The sequence below is a fragment of the Archocentrus centrarchus genome, chromosome 4, assembly GCF_007364275.1.
Source record: "Archocentrus centrarchus isolate MPI-CPG fArcCen1 chromosome 4, fArcCen1, whole genome shotgun sequence".
Classification (NCBI taxonomy): Eukaryota; Metazoa; Chordata; class Actinopteri; order Cichliformes; family Cichlidae; genus Archocentrus; species Archocentrus centrarchus.
Window position 1 is genome coordinate 37,830,049 of NC_044349.1, and position 18,474 is coordinate 37,848,522.

General features: G+C 45.5%; 1 protein-coding gene across 2 annotated transcripts; it reads left to right on the forward strand.

Annotated features, from left to right (window-relative positions):
- Nucleotides 1–2,233: 2,233 nt before the first annotated feature.
- sap130a (Sin3A-associated protein a) lies at nucleotides 2,234–16,733 on the forward strand. 2 transcript variants are annotated; one of them, XM_030726704.1, is made up of 21 exons: nucleotides 2,234–2,372; nucleotides 5,591–5,718; nucleotides 5,793–6,052; nucleotides 6,494–6,661; nucleotides 6,755–6,842; nucleotides 7,034–7,149; nucleotides 7,246–7,370; nucleotides 7,557–7,704; nucleotides 7,788–7,878; nucleotides 7,962–8,066; nucleotides 8,252–8,393; nucleotides 8,913–9,028; nucleotides 9,156–9,449; nucleotides 9,536–9,710; nucleotides 10,650–10,748; nucleotides 10,826–11,187; nucleotides 11,273–11,518; nucleotides 11,607–11,732; nucleotides 13,240–13,343; nucleotides 13,693–13,806; nucleotides 15,634–16,733. In XM_030726704.1, exons 2-21 carry the CDS (start codon nucleotides 5,607–5,609, stop codon nucleotides 15,790–15,792), a joined length of 3,150 nt encoding a protein of 1,049 aa, XP_030582564.1. In that variant the 5' UTR covers nucleotides 2,234–2,372; nucleotides 5,591–5,606; the 3' UTR covers nucleotides 15,793–16,733. The 2 variants fall into 2 exon arrangements, with proteins under 2 accessions (XP_030582564.1, XP_030582565.1); XM_030726705.1 differs by having other exon boundaries at nucleotides 7,034–7,140.
- The last annotated feature ends 1,741 nt before the right edge of the window (nucleotides 16,734–18,474 follow it).

An 18,474-nucleotide genomic window follows, 5' to 3' on the forward strand; every position in this document is an offset into this window, starting at 1 on the left:
AAAAGTCACTTTGCCAAAAACTGAGTGCAGCTCCTACCTTGTGCTAGAAATGCTGTTTCTCACTCAAAATGACCTGATATCATTCATGACAGATATTTCTGACATGTTTTACAGATTAAAGGTCAACAAGTCATTTACAGCTGTTTAAATACAGGCAATCATTTTTTGGCAAACACCGGAAATCAGCACCCCCCACCCCACACACACACACACACACACACACACACACACACACACACACACACACACACACACACACACATCAACATAAAAATGACAACTATGAAACGAGGGCGAGTCAGCCGTGTTTAAGGGCAGCATTTCCTCTACTACATAGTGTCCCACCAGCTTCTTCCCCCCCCCCCACTTACTGGTTTGTACTGGAGTCCAGGTTTTGTTGTTTGGGTGCTGGGGGCCGCAGCTCTGCTTCAACACCTGGTGGGACTCCTCTGTATGTGTGACTGTGTTGTGCTGTGACTCCAGATGTTTCTGCAAATCTGTGCAAATAGTGTTTTTGAAGCTAGATAGCACTTTGTCACAGCACAGAGTGCACAGCTAACCTTGATGTTGTCATCTTTAGCTGACACAGACTCACAATAGTGCCTGTATTTCAGCTAGAAAACGCGCATCTCTCTCCTCCCTCCATTGTTTGCGTTTGTGTCGCTGTGCTGTTATTGTCCTCATGATGAAAACGGGACTGAACTGTCGCATCGGCCAGACGTCACTCCCGGAGACGCAAGAAGAAAGCAAAAATATATCTTTGTACTGAGGAAAATCACAAAGATAGTAACGCTGTAACTTTAACCTGATTACTGGACTGCAAATAGTAACGCGTTAGATTACTAGTTACCGAAAAAAAAGTAGTCATATTAGAGTAACTAAGTAACTGGACACAAAGACAGGAGGCTGAGCTGAAGATGTTCAGCTCTTCACTGGGAGTGAGCAGGATAGACAGGATTAGAAACGAGGGACAGCTCAAGCTGAACAGTTTGGAGACAAAGTTAGAGGCGAGGCTGAGATGGGTTGGACATCTGCAGAGGAGAGATGGTGGATATACTGGACAAAGGATGCTGAAGATGGAGCTGCCAGGCAGGAGGAGAAGAGGAAGACCTCAGAGGAGGCTTGTGAATGTGGAGGACAATTAGCTGTAGGTGGGAATCGATTATACTCCCATGGGTATATAGATAGATAGATAGATAGATAGATAGATAGATAGATAGATAGATAGATAGATAGATAGATAGATAGATAGATAGATAGATAGATAGATAGATAGATAGATCCATTTGTATATAAATACAATTTTAGTCCTCACAGATACTTTACATAAAACAATTTTGATAATTTATTTAACAAAACCCAAAATAAACCCGAAAAATAAGGTTTTCTGCTCATACTTTGACAGTATTGGCAAACAAGAACGGAGAATTTAGGATGTCTGAAGAACATGGTTTTATCTGCCACGGAAGAAAGCATATCCATCTGTCCATTTTCAACTGAGTGAACTGAATTTTCTTAATAAATGTTTCCGTATGTCAAACACAAACATAGTGGTACTTTTATTTAATATTTGGGAGGAAAAGCTTTAACGATGTTGGTATTTTAAAGGAAGTCCGTTTAATTGTTTGTAAATGAGAACTAGTTCTCAAACATTTTACCTGGTAAAATAAAGGTTTAAAAACATTTTTTTGACTCACAAATAAAGACTCTGGTCACCTGTTTCCTTTCTTTAGTGTTTTCAGGCTGCAGAGACCATTTTAAACATGTTTATTTCGCAGGTAAAATAGGATTAAATATATCAGTAGGATTACATATATTCAACTCCATTTCAACACGTAAACTGCTGATTGGAATATACCAAGTGTTCGCACATCATGGGGGGTGACTGGAATCATTTATTTTAAATGTGTTGTTTATTTTTATTTGATTCTTGGATTATGTAATTCAATTGCTTATTTGATTGAAGTAATTATTATCTGGGCGGATGCTTAATCGCTATTGAAGAACAGACAGCCTCATGTGGCCATTAGACGAGCTGCAGTTTTTGGCACTTCCGCCTTGGCGTCCTTTCTTTCGGAGGTTCCCGCTTGGCTCCAAAATGAGCTCGGCAACGTCCGTCGACCACGTGACCGGAGTGTCGTCGCGTCCCCCCTAACAACCACCTCCTTCCCTCCGCCCGTTGTACCGCTTTAGGCTGCTACAAACATTCCTATTGGCCAGCGATCAAGCAGTCCCTACTCTGATTGGCCAAGTAGGCGCAGTCCTTTCTCAGCGGTCTTCCGGCTTACATGTTGAGGGTGAAAAAAAAGAAAAAAACGAATGGAAAAATTGTAATCCACAAAACGAGTATTTCCCAGTAACTCATCGATACGGTAACGTATGCACGCACAGAGCAGCCTTTCTGTCCATTTAACCGCTGTGCTGTGTGGAAAGTTCAGGATTTAACATGAAAAGCGGGTTAGCGGGGCTAGCGCTTCTAGTTTTAGCATACTGCTAGCTGGAATAGCTGCCTAATGAGGCAGCTTCTCAGTTTTAGGGTTACGGAGGCTGAAACAGCCGCCGCGGTGGATCATAGCCGACTGGGCTGGAAACGCATTTGATTTTCGCTGAAAAGCCTTTTTCTGTGCGGGTTTGTTAACGTGTTATTTGGGGCGCAGCGCCTCAGTGTTGTCTGTCATAGGAAACTGACCACATAACGTCAAACAAAGGTGCGTAAGCCTTTCAGTCCGTGTCAAGACTCAGACGCAGCTTTTGCTTTTGAGTTCACGCAGCTCCCGACGTTAAGAGTCGAACTTCCCACTCTGCCTGTCCGTTTTACGTTCCCGCGCTGGCTGTGAAGGGTTAACCTGCAGGGCTTTTGTTGTTGTTGACGTCCTCGGACGGGATCACCGACAGCAGAGGTTTTCAAACATGTTGTGCCCAAAGTGAGCTAAAATTTTCACCACACATCTGTATTCATACCTGTGGAAAATAGCCTACATACAAGCCAGGAATTCAACGCCATCCTGGGACACTTCGGTTAACCCTGTGTGGTGTTTAGGGCTGTCACAGGTTGTCCGAACGCGATTAAAATAATTCCCTTTAACGATATTACTGGTTGGTTTCGTGTTTTCATCAAGAGTGAAGAGAGTCTGTATCCATTACTGTACCAAACATGGACATAAAGAGCACTTATTGATATTTATGATGGTCTATATGTTATAAACATACGTAGTACTGCAGAAAAGTCTTGACCCGCCCTTCATTCCTTTATATTCTGCTAGGAAAATGGGAAGTAGGTGCAGCTATTTATTGAATGCTATGCATTGAAATACAGTGTAAAAGGCAGAAACTGTGCTTGTACAACAGCTCTAACCAGCTTGAAAGTCAGTATTTGGTGTGACCGCCTTTATTCTTGAGCTCAGGCTGAACCCTCTGAGGCAGCGTCCTGTCATTTCTTTAAGCAGTCTTCAGGAACAGTTCTCCAGGCTTCCTGAAGGACATTCAAAGCTCTTCTTTGGATGTTTCTGCCTTTGGTTCTGTTCTCTGTCAGTATGATACCACACTGCTCCAGTAATGCTGAGGTCCGGGCTCTGGGGAGGCCGATCCATGACCGATAGTGTTCACCTGTGTGTTTTTCTATCCAGGGATGCTTTTACTGCATTGGCAGTGTGTTTGGGATCATTGTCTTTCCGAAGAATGAAACCACTGTCAATCAGATGCTTTCCAGATGGTATTGCATGGTGGATCAAACTCTGATGGTACTTTTCTGCATTCATAATTTCATCTATTTTGACAAGATCTCCAACACTAGTGGCTGAAATGCAGCCTCCACCGTGTTTTACAGATCGCTGCAGACACTCACTGTTGGACCTCTCCTGACCTCCTCTGTACCTACTGACAATGATTTGAACCAAAAATCTCACATTTGGAGTCATCACTCCATCAGACCTGTTCCACTGATTTTCAGTCCCTTTTCTCTTTGTTTCCCTTCCATAAGAATGGCTTCCTGGCAGCCCCTCTTCCACTGAGACCGTTTCTGATGATGCTTCAGTGAACAGCAGATGATCAGCTCAAAGTCCAGATGTATCTCTCAGGTCCTGTGTCAGGGCTTTGCTGGATTTTTTCCTATTTGTTAAGGACATAACTTTCAGATACTGTTGATCTCTACATAGTTTTTTAGGCCTCACACTTTTTCTTTTGTCCTCAACTTGTCCAGCGTGCTGAGATATGCCAAGTTTTCAGGTAATAGTTCTTTAGGAATCACCTTGTTGGTGTAAAATTATTATTTGGTGTAAAAATAATATTTAAAATGTCTCAAATTACAGGCCATTCAATCTCTTTACAACCGCAGTGAGAGCTTGGTCCGTATAGCCGGTAATAAGTCGGATTTGTTTCCTGTGGGTGTTGGACTCCGTCAGGGCTGCCCTTTGTCACCGATTCTGTTCATAATTTTTATGGACAGAATTTCTAGGTGTAGCCAGGTGGCAGAAGGCTTCTTCCTTGGTGGCCTCAGAATCTCATCTCTGCTCTTTGCGGATGATGTGGTCCTGTTGGCTTCATCAAGCGGTCGTCTCCAGCTCACAGTGGAGCGGTTCGCAGCTGAGTGTAAAGCTGCAGGTATGAGAATCAGCACCTCTAAGTCTGAGGCCATGGTCATCAGCTGGAAAAGGCTGGAGTGCCCACTTCAGCTCAAGGACAAATTGCTGCCCCAGGTGGAGGAGTTTAAGTATCTCAGGGTCTTGTTCACGAGTGACGGGAGATCAACCGATGAATCGGGGCTGCATCTGCAGTGATGCGGATGCTGCACCGGTCTGTCCTGGTGAAGAGGGAGCTTAGTGTGAACGCGAAGCTCTCGATTTACCGGTCAATCTACATCCCTACCCTCAGCTATGGTCATGATCTTTGAGTAGTGAGCGAAAGAATAAGATCGCGAATACAAGCGGCAGAAGTGAGCTTCCTCCAAAGGGTGGCTGGCCTCTCCCTTAGAGAGAAGGTGAGGAGTGCAGCTATTGGTGAGGGGCTCAAAGTAGAGCCACTGCTCCTCCACATCGAAAGGAGCCAGTTGAGGTGGTTTGGACACTGACTAGGATGCCTCCTGGGTGAGATGTTCCAGGCATGTCCTAGCAGGAGGAGACCCAGGACACGCTGGAGAGTTCATGGGCCTGGGAACACCTTGGGGATCCCCCGGATAAGCTGGAAGAGGTGGCTGGGAAGAAGAGGGTCTGCGCTTCCCTGCTTAGGCTGCTCTCCCTGCGACCTGGCCCCAGATAAGTGGAAGAAAATTGATGGATGGATGGATGCCTGTGTTATCTTTTGGCATTTAAAAAAAAAAAAGCAGCCAATGTCCAAAGAAAAGCCCACCAGAAAGCCTGGAGAGCTATTGCTCAAGACCACTTAAAAAAAAAAATCATCTGGCACCTTGGAAGCAAAATATAAAGACATGAGGGATGGCTTAAGACTTTTGCACAGTACTGAATTGTAAAATGAAAGCACTTTTCATAGCATTAAACTGTGCATGACACATACAGTGGTGTAATAACTCTTTGTAACTCTTTGTGATATCCTCTGTATATCTACTTTGGAGTTAATGTTACTGTTACTGTTTTAGGTCATAAATAGTTAAAATGAGCTCTCAGCAATTCCCACGACACGGGCTGCCTGCTTCCAGCGGGGGAGCACCTCAGATCTCAGGTGCTGCAAACCTGGTGCCTGTCAATCAACCGTCAAACGCTTCAGGTAACCTTTCATCACACAAACCTACAGCAGACGTACGTGTGTAGTTGATGTCTAATGAAGTTGTTTTTCCTCAGGTGGTAGTGGTGATGCAGACAGCAGTCGGGACGGTGACCACGGTCAGCAGGATCATCCGCCCGCCGGGGGTGGGGGAACCTTGACGTTTAGAGATGACAAACAGGAGACCATGGTGGTCAGACCGTACCCGCAAGTACAGACGCAGCACGGCCAACCTCCAGCTGCCACCCAAACCATGCCCATTCAGTCTGGCACGCCTGCCCCCTCTGTCCACCTCCCACAGGGCCAGACTACAGTGCTCACGGAGCCCCAGATGAAGGTGACTTTTTAAGTCTGTGTCTGAGTTTCTTGAAGCTTCACCATCTCCAGAGGAAAGGGAACATACTTTACTCATATGTGCTGGCAAAGTTTTCTGAGTATAGAAAATGTTCAACATAACATTTCCATTCACCTCCAGATCCATTTAGTGACCCCTGAAAATAAAAAGATGCTAATTTTCCTCACTTTATATATCATATTATCATAGATTAAGTTCCTCAGCAGTAAGTAAAGAAGTTAAAATTAGCTCAGAAGAGCCAAAGAGTCCAGTCAAGCTGATCTGTGGGGGGGAAATAAGCAGTAGACAGGAAGTTCACTGTGGGATTTTTTTCTTGTACTCTGTTTTTCTTCAAGGTTTTCCAGCTGGTCTGTATCTGATCCTGCAGCCGGGATCACCTGTAAAACTAAACAAATGTTTTTTTTTTCCATTGTGGCTGTTTAGGCAGTCTTGAAGTCACCGATGCCAAGTCGTCTTATTGCTCCAGCACCAGCTTCCAACCAGGCGCATATGCCCATACCCCCCAAGGTGCCTAGTCACATAACAGTCACCATAGAGAGCAGCATCGCTACCACCCCGTCTATCCCTGTGGCAACCATCAGTGGCCAGCAGGTGAGCCTTCTCTGCATTAGCTTTAAATATATTTTGTGATTTGTCTTTTCTTGCTGATCACTAAAGACCTGTACTACTTTCTTGGTGTTTAAGGGTCACCACCTGATGCCGGTGCCAAACATTCAGATCATCAGGACCCCTGCAGTTCCTCCCCAGCCCTTCCCATCACATTTACCTCGAGGTACATAGTGAGGTCGTGCCCTGTGGGACTAGTTTTAGGATAGTTTTTGGGGGAAACATGTACTTGTAAATGATCTGTAAAAGACAAAGTAAAAGTTAGATGTCGACTGATATGGACGCGCATGCCTTGAAGGTTGTGAACAGTATGCCAGGCTTGCATTTCGATGGATCAGTGTGTTCTCTGTCCTGCAGGGGCTGCTGCAGCAGCTGTCATGTCCAGCTCCAAAACTGTCTTACGGCCAGCCACTGGAGCGAGTGCGGGCACCGCCCAGCCTACTGTGCCGCACATCATTCACCAGGTGATTCAGGTGCTCTGAAGTACTTTAAAGAAATGTGAATATTCATGTTGGATATTTAGAAGCATAGTGTACAAAGCTGCTGTTGTTTTTCCCCTATTCCCACAGTCCCGACCTCCTGTAACAACCTCTACAGCTGTCCTACCTACTGTGGTGGCTCCCATCTCAGTCACAAGAACTCAGTCTCCAGTTATTAGTCAGGCAGTCTCGCACTCTCCAGAGGTGATACATGGGTAAGAAGTAATCTGAGATACTAGGCCTGATACTGGGCTTCATTCACACACCGTGCATACGTTCACTATGTGCTTAGCTGAATTTATAGAACTACCTCCATTTTACGTCCTTGTCAAACCTTTTCATGTTTTCTGAAGCACTGATGAGGTATATTTATTTATTTACATATTTTTTGACTCTTTCAGGCGTCCAGGAATGACCATTCACCCCCCTCCAGCCACCGTCAGCATCCAGAGGCCTCAGACGACCCGTGACGCGGCCACACGGATCACTTTGCCGTCACACCCTGCAGTCGGCGCTCAGAAGGCCCAGCCGCCACACACTATGACACAGGTTACTGCCCTTAATGATGCCCTGCAAAAATATGCAATATTTATTTTACACAGTAACTAAAATCTTGTTTTTGCTCCTCACAGAAATCCATATTCAGTACTGTGACACCAGTAGCTGCAGCAACTGTGGCACCAATTGTTGCCACAAACACTGTGCCATCAACAACCACAATAGGTATCAGCGTTCAGCTCATTAATCGTGTGTCAGAAACGTAATTAAGCAAAGATGAACCTGAACTCGTGTTTCTTCCTGTTTAGGCGCCGTGACACACACACCAATGACCAGTAACACGATTGTCACCATGACGATGGCCTCACACTCCTCTCATGCTACAGCAGTGACCACCTCCACCATCCCTGTTGGTACGTTGACCTTTGGCCTGACCCTGTGTTTGAAATGGAGATGGTTTCTCTAGCACAGCTTATATTATTTTCTACTGCTGACTAGTGAGGACAGCATCACGTGGTCACACACATCCCTACATCTGTTATCGTCATTTTGCGTAGCATACAGCTTCTTAAACAGTCTTCTGTGGTGGTGTTCACAGCTAAAGTGGTCCCTCAGCCCATTGCCCACTCTTCATCCCGCGTTCAGCCTGACTACTCAGGAGAGAGAGCCAACCTCATCCCCATCCCAGGCCACAGGTCTTCTCCTAACCCCGTCACCATGGAAGCCCGAAGTGACAACAGGTGAGCTCACGGTGTTGGGGAACTCGGTCTTAACAATAGATGAGGTTGACACAGTTGTATTTGGTGCTTTCCTGACTTCAGTGGGTGTTTGGGGGTTGAATACACATGGAAGGGCAATAGGGCAGCACACAGTAAATCTGTTTGACAGAAATCTGAATTTTCCTGTAATTTCCACTGAGGTTATACAATTAACCAAAGTTTAATTTCACTTGTAATTTTGGTTCCCACCAGTTATTAAAAAAATGGTGCTTCCATTTGACCTTTCAGCACATCCCAAAAAAGTCCAACCAGGTTATGAAAGATTTTGTTCTTTATTTATTTTGAAGGACTTTTTTTTCCCCTCCTTTAAAGTTTTACAAACACTTTGAATAATCTGGACAGCCAGTGTCTGTCTGTGGCTCCTGAAGTCTGGACCAGCATGTGGTGATGATCCAAATCTCGAGAGATTTATAACAAGATCCAAAATAGTGAAGACAACAAATCCAATCTTGTATTAATCTTTTTTTCTTTCTTTTTAAGGCCTTCTGTGCCAGTGCAGTTCCAGTATTTCCTTCCTACATACTCCTCATCATACCCTCTGACACACACCTACACCCCCATCAGCAGCTCTGTGTCCACCATCCGCCAGTACCCTGGTAAGTGCTCACTAGATCTGTTTGGCTCCCAGTATCTGCTAATTATCTCAAGGACCTGTGTCAGCTGTAATGTCATTTAGAGGCTGCAGCTTGGAAAACATAATTTTACCTTTTTGTTCTCTCTAAGTTACTCCTCAAGCACCCAGTTCAGCGCTGCCAGCTCAAGCAGGAGTGGGTGTGGCGACCACTGTGCACCTGAACCACATGCAGCTGATGGCAGTGGACCGCATCGGTCTGCCGTCTGCACAGATCAGCACCCAGGGGATCCAGCAAGCGCCGATCGCAGCGCAGGGCATTCAGCCCGCACCGATAGGCGTTCAGGGCCTGCACACGTCTGCGTCGATCACCACACAGGGAATACAGCAGGCGCCGATCGTCACTCAGCAGCAGCAGCAGCAACCGCAGCCTGAAGCGAAGCCTGGTAGGTTTCCAGTTCATACTCAACAGCTTGGTGCCAATAAGTCTTTAACTGAGATTTGTTTGTAACAAATGCTTTATTGAATTCAGGGGTTGTTTTGGCTGATGGCTTTGTAGCGAGCCCCATCAGCAGCACCTTCAGCACCACCCAGCCGGGAGCCACCATGGTGCAGGCCCACACCCAGGGGGGAGGAGTGGGAGGAGCTCCCACGCTGGTCTCCTCCCCAAGACCCAGCATCCTTCGCAAGAAGCCCGCCAATGAAACGTGAGTATAATGAAGGAAGCAGGGTGCAACAGTAAGCCTCACCTCCTGTTTTCTGAACGTCTCACTCACATTTCAGTTCTAGCTGGCTTTAACTCGATGAATACCACCACATACAAAAAACAGTATATGCAGAAAGCTGTATGTAATACAGTAAAGTGGTTCTATTGAGTAAAATAACTCAATAAAGCAAAATAAAATACCAAACAGGCGATTCTGTTAGAGAGATGTGAAAACGTTCGTGTCTGAGGACAGATGCAGTCTGTGAAACGCTGAATCGACGTCCTTCTGTAACAGGTCTGAACACTGGAGGGAAGCCAGAGCACCGATAAAGGTTTCAGTCGTGTCAGCTCACTCTAAAGACCGTCTGCTGCTGCTGCTGCTGCAGTACTAAACTGGAAACGCTATAGATCGGCCCGTTGTAACTGGTACCCAAACGGGATTGTTTTGTTTTTTCTAAACAAGAATTGGACTGATATCTGATCCAAATTTTGGATCAGTGCGTGTCACCAAATGCAGTCCAAGATGGTGGAGTTGGAGTCCTTCTGGCCAGGGCAAGAGACGGGCCAGAAGGAACATCCATCCATTTCCTGATATTTTCACGGGTCATGGGGGCCACGGTCTTCTCCCTGGCTACCTCCTCTAGTTCTTCAGGTAAGAGATGCAGTCTCTTCAGGGTGTCCTGGGCCTCCTCCTGGTGGGATGTGCCTGAAGCTCCTCATTTAGGAGGCATCCACGAGACATCTTAATCAGATGCCCAGCTGAGAAGCATCTTTGCTCTGACTGAGTTGGCCTACGAGCTACTCGATAATCACTCTAAACGCTGGAAGCATTTCACACAGCTCTGTATCCACAGTATCAGTATTGCATTATCCAGATAAACTTCTACCAGTCGTAGAAAAATAGTTCAGTGTTTTCTTTACTACCCTTCACCTTTCTCAGGTGTGTTCGTAAGAACCTGATCCCCGCCCAAACTAGTGAAGCCAGTACTGGCAGAATCGACAGCGGCGTGAGAGGAGCGGGATCGCCCCGGCCTGCTGGGTGAGCACGTCGGTCGCATACGTGTTTACTTCCTGTTCTGTGTGTCACTGATCTGACAGTTTTTGTTCCTTCATCAGAGTGAAACCCAAAGCTGAGGTGCACATGGCGGTGGCCCCCCCTGTCATGGCTACTGTAGAAGCATTGCCTTCTCAGGGCGGAGAGCAGCAGGTGGCGTCCTCAAACACCCAGCACCTCGCTCAAGCCATCCCCACCATTCTCGCTACACCCGGCCCCGTGCCTCCCTCCCAGCCTTCCACCGTCCTCTCCTCGCTGCCGGCCGCCATGGCTGTGACTCCCCCTGTCCCCGCCTCAATGGCCAACACTGTGGCCTCCCCCACCCAGCCTGCCGCCAGCAGCACCGCGGCATGTGCCGCGAGCTCCGTCTGCCCAGATGTGAAAATCAAGCAGGAAGTGGAGGCGATGGACTCCTCCCAGCCAGGTGAAGAGCATGTTTGTTCTCTAAATGTGATCAGTCTTCACTTTTAAGAATATAAATAAAAACTTGCGCGGGTGCTTCCCCTTAGATCCCAACGCCAATATGTCCTCAGCCCCAGCCCTCACCACGCAGGCCTCCACCCTGAGCGCTCCAGCCACAGGAGATCTGATCCCCGGAGCCTCCCCCAGGAAGAAGCCCCGCAAGCAGCAGCACGTCATTTCCACCGAGGAGAGCGAGATGGTCGAGACCAACAGCACAGATGAGGAGAAGACCCCGGGCAGGCCCATCACCGGCAGGGCCGAGAGGCGGGAATCTCCACCGAGGGAGTATGTCGGTATGTAAACTGATCCTGGCCGCAGCGATGATGATGATGATGTTTTCTGACTGCAGTTAGTTTTTTAACACCTGTTTCCGTGTTGAAGATGAAGAAGGAGTGCGTTACGTGCCAGTAAGGCCCCGCCCACCTATTACCCTTTTGAGGCACTACCGTAACCCCTGGAAAGCTGCTTACCACCACTTCCAGAGATACAGCGACATCCGGGTCAAAGGTGAGTGTCTTAGTACTTAGTACAAAAGAGCGTATTTCATATTTTGATTTGACAGCAGACGATGGTGGTAAATGTTAACGTGTATTTTTAAGAAAAAGTCGAGCTTTTGTCACAGCCTCTTTAACGTTGGCCACAACTCGAACGATCTCACCACAGATGCAGAAGCTAAACCCACCAGTGTTCACTGACTTCACTCTAACAGCACGTGTGGACGAACAGGTGTGGAGTTGGAACCATAATTGAGATTAAAATGAGAAAAACAAACTTTGTGTCTGTGTTAGTTTGGGAGTGAGCAGCGAAGAGGTGGAACGCCTCGTGTTGGATTTCCTGTGTGCTCTGTGTTTGATTCATCACATTTAGCTTTATTCTGTTTTTAAGCCTTAGAGTCTGCGATGGATCTGTTTATCTGATCTTTGTATTTATTTTATGTATTTTACTTTGTTGTTAATTAAACTCTGATTTCATTCACAGGCTTTTTTAAATTTAATTTCATGTTTTGTCTCTTTTAATTTCTTTTAAATTTCTGTTTCATTCCTTTTTTTTGGCTTGTTGGCACGTTGAACTGCACTAACCTGCATGACAGGAGAGTGATGGTGGCATTCATCCTGCTTCACATGAACACATTTCCATTATCCAGTAAACTGATGCAAAAAGCTTCACCTAACATTCAAAAGTCCTCTTTCCACCAGAATAAATTTCAGTCACTGAAGTTTTCCTTCAGTTTTCCTCTGTTTTCCTTCGGTTTTCCTCTGGTTTTCCTTCGGTTTTCCTCTGGTTTTCCTTCGGTTTTCCTCTGGTTTTCCTCTGATTTTCCTTCGGTTTTCCTCTGGTTTTTCTCTGGTTTTCCTTCAGTTTTCCTTCAGTTTTCCTCTGGTTTTCCTTCAGTTTTCCTCTGGTTTTTCTCTGGTTTTCCTTCAGTTTTCCTCTGGTTTTTCTCTGGTTTTCCTCTGGTTTTCCTTCAGTTTTCCTCTGGTTTTCCTCTGGTTTTCCTTCAGTTTTCCTCTGGTTTTCCTTCAGTTTTCCTCTGGTTTTCCTCTGGTTTTCCTTCAGTTTTCCTCTGGTTTTTCTCTGGTTTTCCTCTGGTTTTCCTCTGGTTTTCCTGTAGTTTTCCTCTGGTTTTCCTTCAGTTTTCCTCTGGTTTTCCTCTGGTTTTCCTTCTGTTTTCCTCTGGTTTTCCTTCAGTTTTCCTCTGGTTTTCCTTCGGTTTTCCTCTGGTTTTCCTTCGGTTTTCCTTCAGTTTTCCTCTGGTTTTCCTCTGGTTTTTCTCTGGTTTTCCTCTGGTTTTCCTTCAGTTTTCCTCTGGTTTTTCTCTGGTTTTCCTTCGGTTTTCCTTCAGTTTTCCTCTGGTTTTCCTTCAGTTTTCCTCTGGTTTTTCTCTGGTTTTCCTCTGGTTTTCCTTCAGTTTTCCTCTGGTTTTTCTCTGGTTTTCCTCTGGTTTTCCTTCAGTTTTCCTCTGGTTTTCCTTCAGTTTTCCTTGCTCTAATTCTGATTTTTGTTTCTGTCTCAGAGGAGAAAAAGGGCACCTTGCAGGATATGGCCAATCAGAGGGGAGTGGCATGCAGAGCACAGGGCTGGAAGATTCACCTGTGTGCTGCACAGCTCAGGCAGCTGGTGAGTGCTGACCCCCTGACCTTTATTATACTGGCTCACTCTGTCTTTAAATTAGGGGGAAAACAGTGCTGCATCCATCTGAACAATGAGAACTGTTTTTATGTAAACAGTTCTATTAGTTCTGACTGTTTTCATTGTTTTGTTCATTGACAAAGATATCTTATCTTCTGAGCATAAAGTGAGCTGCGGTTACTAAAAATAAATTTAGTCCACTGTGTTAAAGTGTTTCAGTGTGAGTTTGTGTGTCAGCTCAGTGACAGCAGGCAGAAATCATCCTGCTCGATGTTCACTGAATAACATAATTTACTGACAGGTGTAAAAGCTTTTGTGTCTGCTGCTTGTTCTGCAGTCGAGTTTGGAGCACGATGTGTACAGCCGCCTCTCCACCCTTCAGGAGGGTCTGATTCCAAAGAAGAGGGCCGGCGCTGATGATGACCTTCACCGAATTAACGAGCTAATACAGGTGAGGTCGTTGCTGCAGGTTAGCGCCATTGAAAATAAAAGACTTTAGAAAATAGTCAGCTGAGATATAATCTTTGATCAGAATTTTAGTAACTACAATTCAGTTATATTTATATTACATAATATTTAATATTGTGTCAAAGATCACACCCAGACTGCAGGTGGAGTGCTACAGGTCGGGTTTGGGAGGGGGACGGGGCAGATAGAAGGAGTTGTCGCTGAGCTGAAGGAAAGCCATAATATCTGACCCAACGGAAGCTTATAATAAATGGAGAGTAAAACAGGACTCAGGTTTAAACCCTGGGGAACACCACGTGAGACGGGAGCTGACGATGAGGAGAAAAGGATCGGTCCCATAAGCAGGAGTGAAAACGGTGTAGAGCAGAGTGGCTGTGCTCTGTTCATCACTCTGCTCATGTGCTGTCTGTCGTTGCCCAAAGCATTCAGACACTCTAAAGTTCAGCGCTTCTCCCACTAAAATACACTCGTGTGTTTATAACCCATGTAAGTGCTGGATGAGTCCTCCTGCCTGCCCTGAAATGAATATTGTGAGTGAGACCCCAAGTTTGTACAAAGAAGCTAAAAAACTAGAGGAACAAACCATAAAAAACTGAGCGCATTAGTCAGAGTAGGACCCAGGAAAGAAAAAGTCCCGTTTTATGTTTCTGTCGGCCGGTACCGCATGGAAAACACCGGGACACACCAGAAGGTAATATGCAGCGCACCTGCACAGGTATCAACATCAGCCAACTACGTAGGTTACGTCGTACCTCTACAAAGACCCAGCGCTGAAGCCTGAATCAGGGGTAAGCTGGAGGAGGAGGAGGAGGCTGGGCAGAGGGAGGTTTGGGCTCCACAGCTCTGGCTGCGGCCCCGCGACTCAGCCCCGGATAAGCTGAAGAAAACGGATGGATGTTTGTATTGTTTTATTATTATTATAGAGTTTAACTTTTATTGAGATGCGTGCCATGAACAACGAGCATCGTTCATAATGCACGGCACAGATTATTTTCTCATATTTTAATGGTGCTTAAACATCGTTTGCAGTAACGTGTTTTCATATATTTAACATCAGTTTATTTAAAGTTGTCTGTCTGCAGTGTAACGTGCAGCGTTCATAATGCGCGGTGCTGCATTTAAAGTGCGATTCAGTAGAACGTGATTAATGGTTTCAGATGCCTTTGTTTAGACACTTTTTGACGTTCATTAAACGGCCCTAAAATGTAACTTTATCTGAGTGTCTCTTAGTGTTAGACTAGTCTAATTTTTTCCTTGTTTGGTCACAGGAACGTCCCTAATTGTGATGATCTGAAATAAAATGCACTCGATAAAAAATTGTCAGCTATATTCAGGATGTTCGTGGTGCTCTTGTAGGTCTCTGCCTTCTTCTCTGAGCCGAGTCAGAAATCGTGCACACTGATCCTGCTTCAGTGCTTTTAAAGGGACCTGTGCTGTGTTTCACTCATATTTATACTGGTGGATGTGCACGTGGTTAATGTTTAAATAAAAGATGATGAAATATGTAGAGGTTAGGGTCAGTCTTCTCTCTTCTCAGTGCTCTGTGATGTCAGTGAGAGCAGATGTTCCTCACATGGTCCCCTGCTGTTTGAGGGGCTGCAGCAGGCCCAGTGTAAGATAAATAAGGACTGTTTCCAGCTGCAAATCATGCAGAGCTGTTCTGGACTCCAAAACAAAGGTGTGGGCTGGAGATGCGTAGAACAGGTCCTCTTTAACACAGATCGGGTCTGTTGTTTTTCCTTCTGTCAGTTTACTTCCTGCAGGTTGGGCACAGTCTGAGAGCTGAAGTTAAGATGTGATTTCTCCTCAGGGTAACATGCAGCGCTGTAAGCTGGTGATGGACCAGGTGACGGAGGCCAGAGACACCATGATGAAAGTGCTCGACCACAAGGAGAAAGTGCTGAAGCTGCTCAACAAGAACGGCACCGTCAAGAAGTCCTCCAAACTGAAGCGCAAAGAACGGGCGTGAGAGGGGCCCGCTCGTCTGTCAGTGAACCACCGCCGTCGCCCTGCCTCTCTCTCGGTGAAGGGGTGAAGGAGCTGCTCAGAGTTTCGGTGCTATGATTTGCTGCATACAATCACACGCACCCTCCCTATCTGCAACACAGAGGAGCAACTGGAGGGCTTCGAGGAACTGGTTCTCCTTCAAAACAGGAACACTGCAGGTTGCATTAGAGTGGCCACCCGATGGCCACTGTACCCCCCCTTTCCTTCCTTCCTTCCTTCCTTCTAATGTACGAAGACCCCCCCCCCCCAAGATCATTTTTACTAACTTAGTTTCTGCCTCTTTTAAAACATTTGGCACATTGTGTATCAGTGATATTTGGCTCTAAAAGCAGGTGCAGAAGTTTTAGTAAATACCTGAGAGGTATCCACCGGAGCCAATCAGAATCATCTAAAAGGACTCCTTTAGCAAACTGTGTAAACGGACTAATGTCAGTCGTGCTCTTTTCATCAGTCTGTGCCTTCATTTTGTCAGTGTAGGTGAGACGGCCGGCCGAGCGGCTCCACGCTGTTTAAATGCTGTCAAACTGTCATTCACAGAAAAGTTTCAGGTCACTTCTCCTGCTTCTTTTTTTTAATCCAGCTGCTGCAGTTTTTCAGTTCATATGTTTAAAAAAGACCTTTTATCAGCCACAGTTTAGGTGTAATCTAAAAAGTGAGAAATATTTCAAACTGCCATCAGATCTCCTCTTAACCCAGACTACAGAGAGCGAGCGGTGTGAACAGCGGACTGTATCCATGTAAATCACTGTAAATGCGCTTCTGTTTTCCATCGACCTCCTTCTTTTCCAGTTTTGTACTCGCTGAAACATTTTGTGTGCTGTGTGACGCGCCGCTTCGTGCTGCAGAGTGTAACGAGTCCGAGCTGAAGTGAGCCTGAAACACCCAGACGTTGTACATTGTTTTTGTCTGTGTAATTATAGTAAAGATACTGAAAACAATACAAGCTACGCTCTTATTTTCTCTTTGATTTCCATGCTGCTTTTCAGTGATATCATTGGGTTATTATATGACAAACAAATCTACAGTCACGACTGTATTAGGACATGATTTTGACGGAGGAATCGCAGCGAGAAGCTGAGCCTGGAATCAAAATGCTTCATGAGCTCCGTCTGTCTTACACATGCTGAGTTTCTCCAGTGAGAGCCGATCACAGAAACAGCTGCTTTCTTTTTGTATCACAGATGGTAAACTGGTGCAGTTTATTGACCCCCCCCCCCCCCCGTACTCCGGTGAATGAAGGTAGCAGCCTTCATTAAATTGACTGAAGTTACTATACAGAAGAAAACAGCTGATTCTGGGGGGGGGGTCATGTGACTCATCTTTAGTTATATGAGCCTTTTATTTTTTCCAGGTCCAAACAAACTGCAGACACCTGAGGGCGGATAGTGGGATTACAAAGATCTTCAGGAGATCTTCAGGATCATGGCCTTCATTTATCTTTCACTGTAAACATGGGGAACCAGCAGCTGGTCGTCCAGCCTCGTTTTTATCCGCAGGTGTGGGTTCCACATGTTAACAGCTGCATTTCTTCCTTTTATTTGGGGTTTGGCTTCTGGAATAGTCTGACCTCGTATGGGTGGGTGAAGCAGTTTTATTTCCACTCCTTTATCTTCGGGCTGAGCCGGTTGTTTCCCTTTACTGCGTGCTGTTTACAGCATAATTGCCTCTGAATAAATCACAACGCCTCGGCGGTATTTAACCCATGACGACGGCGTGTTTATCGAGCAGGAAAAGTGAGTTACTGGCATTTAGGTAACTGCCGTTCTGCAAAAATTCAAATATAATGACTCAAACAACTTTGCCATGTTTGATAGGCAAGAATATTGTTTAGCTACTGTGTAACTTTTGTTTTAACGTGTCAGTCACTAAAAAAGACTTTTATGATTGAAAAATCACATTTCTAACAAGGCAGTAAACTGGCAGCAGGGCGTTCAAACACCGCTGAATTCGATACTTTGGGCTCATACTGAGTACATGTTTGGGATGTGGTGTCATATAGTGACACTCTTTGCAGGAGCAAAGTCAAAGGGCCATAAAGGGAGGCTATGCCAGGAAAGCTTCCTGCTTTAGAGTCATTGAAGGAAAAGGTCCTTTGGCAGTAGCAGGGGCTTCCACGTAACGCATACCTGTTCTCAGGTAAGAGGTCACTTCATTAAAAATGTATCCAGAGAGGATCTATTTTATATATACAGTTTAGTGTATTTTTTCTGTATTTAGTTATAATGTTATAAAATTCAGTATAAACTCTTGAACTGAAGGGTCCTCGGAGTGAAAGTCATGCTGACATGTCAGCCAGCTTTTATGTTAGCTGCAGTAAAAGCTTGTCTGCAGTATGTGGCTGCAGACTAAACCTACTGAAGTCAGGCTTTCTCCTGCTAAGAGCTCGTTTTTAGGAGATAACTGCCACTGATGAGAATGATTAGTCCACATCCAGGAAAGGCAGCTGAGCCTTTTCTCCCATTTTAAGGAAGCTGAAGTATTTTCCTGTTATCATACCTGTTATCACTGAGCTTTTATCAGCAATGTCTGTCATTAGTTACTGTAACCTGAATAAGGAAAACTGGTTAAATGTGTTTTTGGGGAGGAATAAGTGGGGGGCTGAAACATCTTTGAGAAGGTGCAGAAACTCCTTTATGCCGGGGGA

Bases quoted from the DNA above. Each gene is read 5' to 3' on its own strand.
- sap130a (XM_030726704.1), top strand. From the start codon at position 5,607: ATGAGCTCTCAGCAATTCCCACGACACGGGCTGCCTGCTTCCAGCGGG. The intron at 13,344-13,692 runs GTGAGTGCTGAC...CTTGTTCTGCAG, and splicing joins CTGCACAGCTCAGGCAGCTG to TCGAGTTTGGAGCACGATGT. The intron at 13,807-15,633 runs GTGAGGTCGTTG...ATTTCTCCTCAG, and splicing joins GAATTAACGAGCTAATACAG to GGTAACATGCAGCGCTGTAA.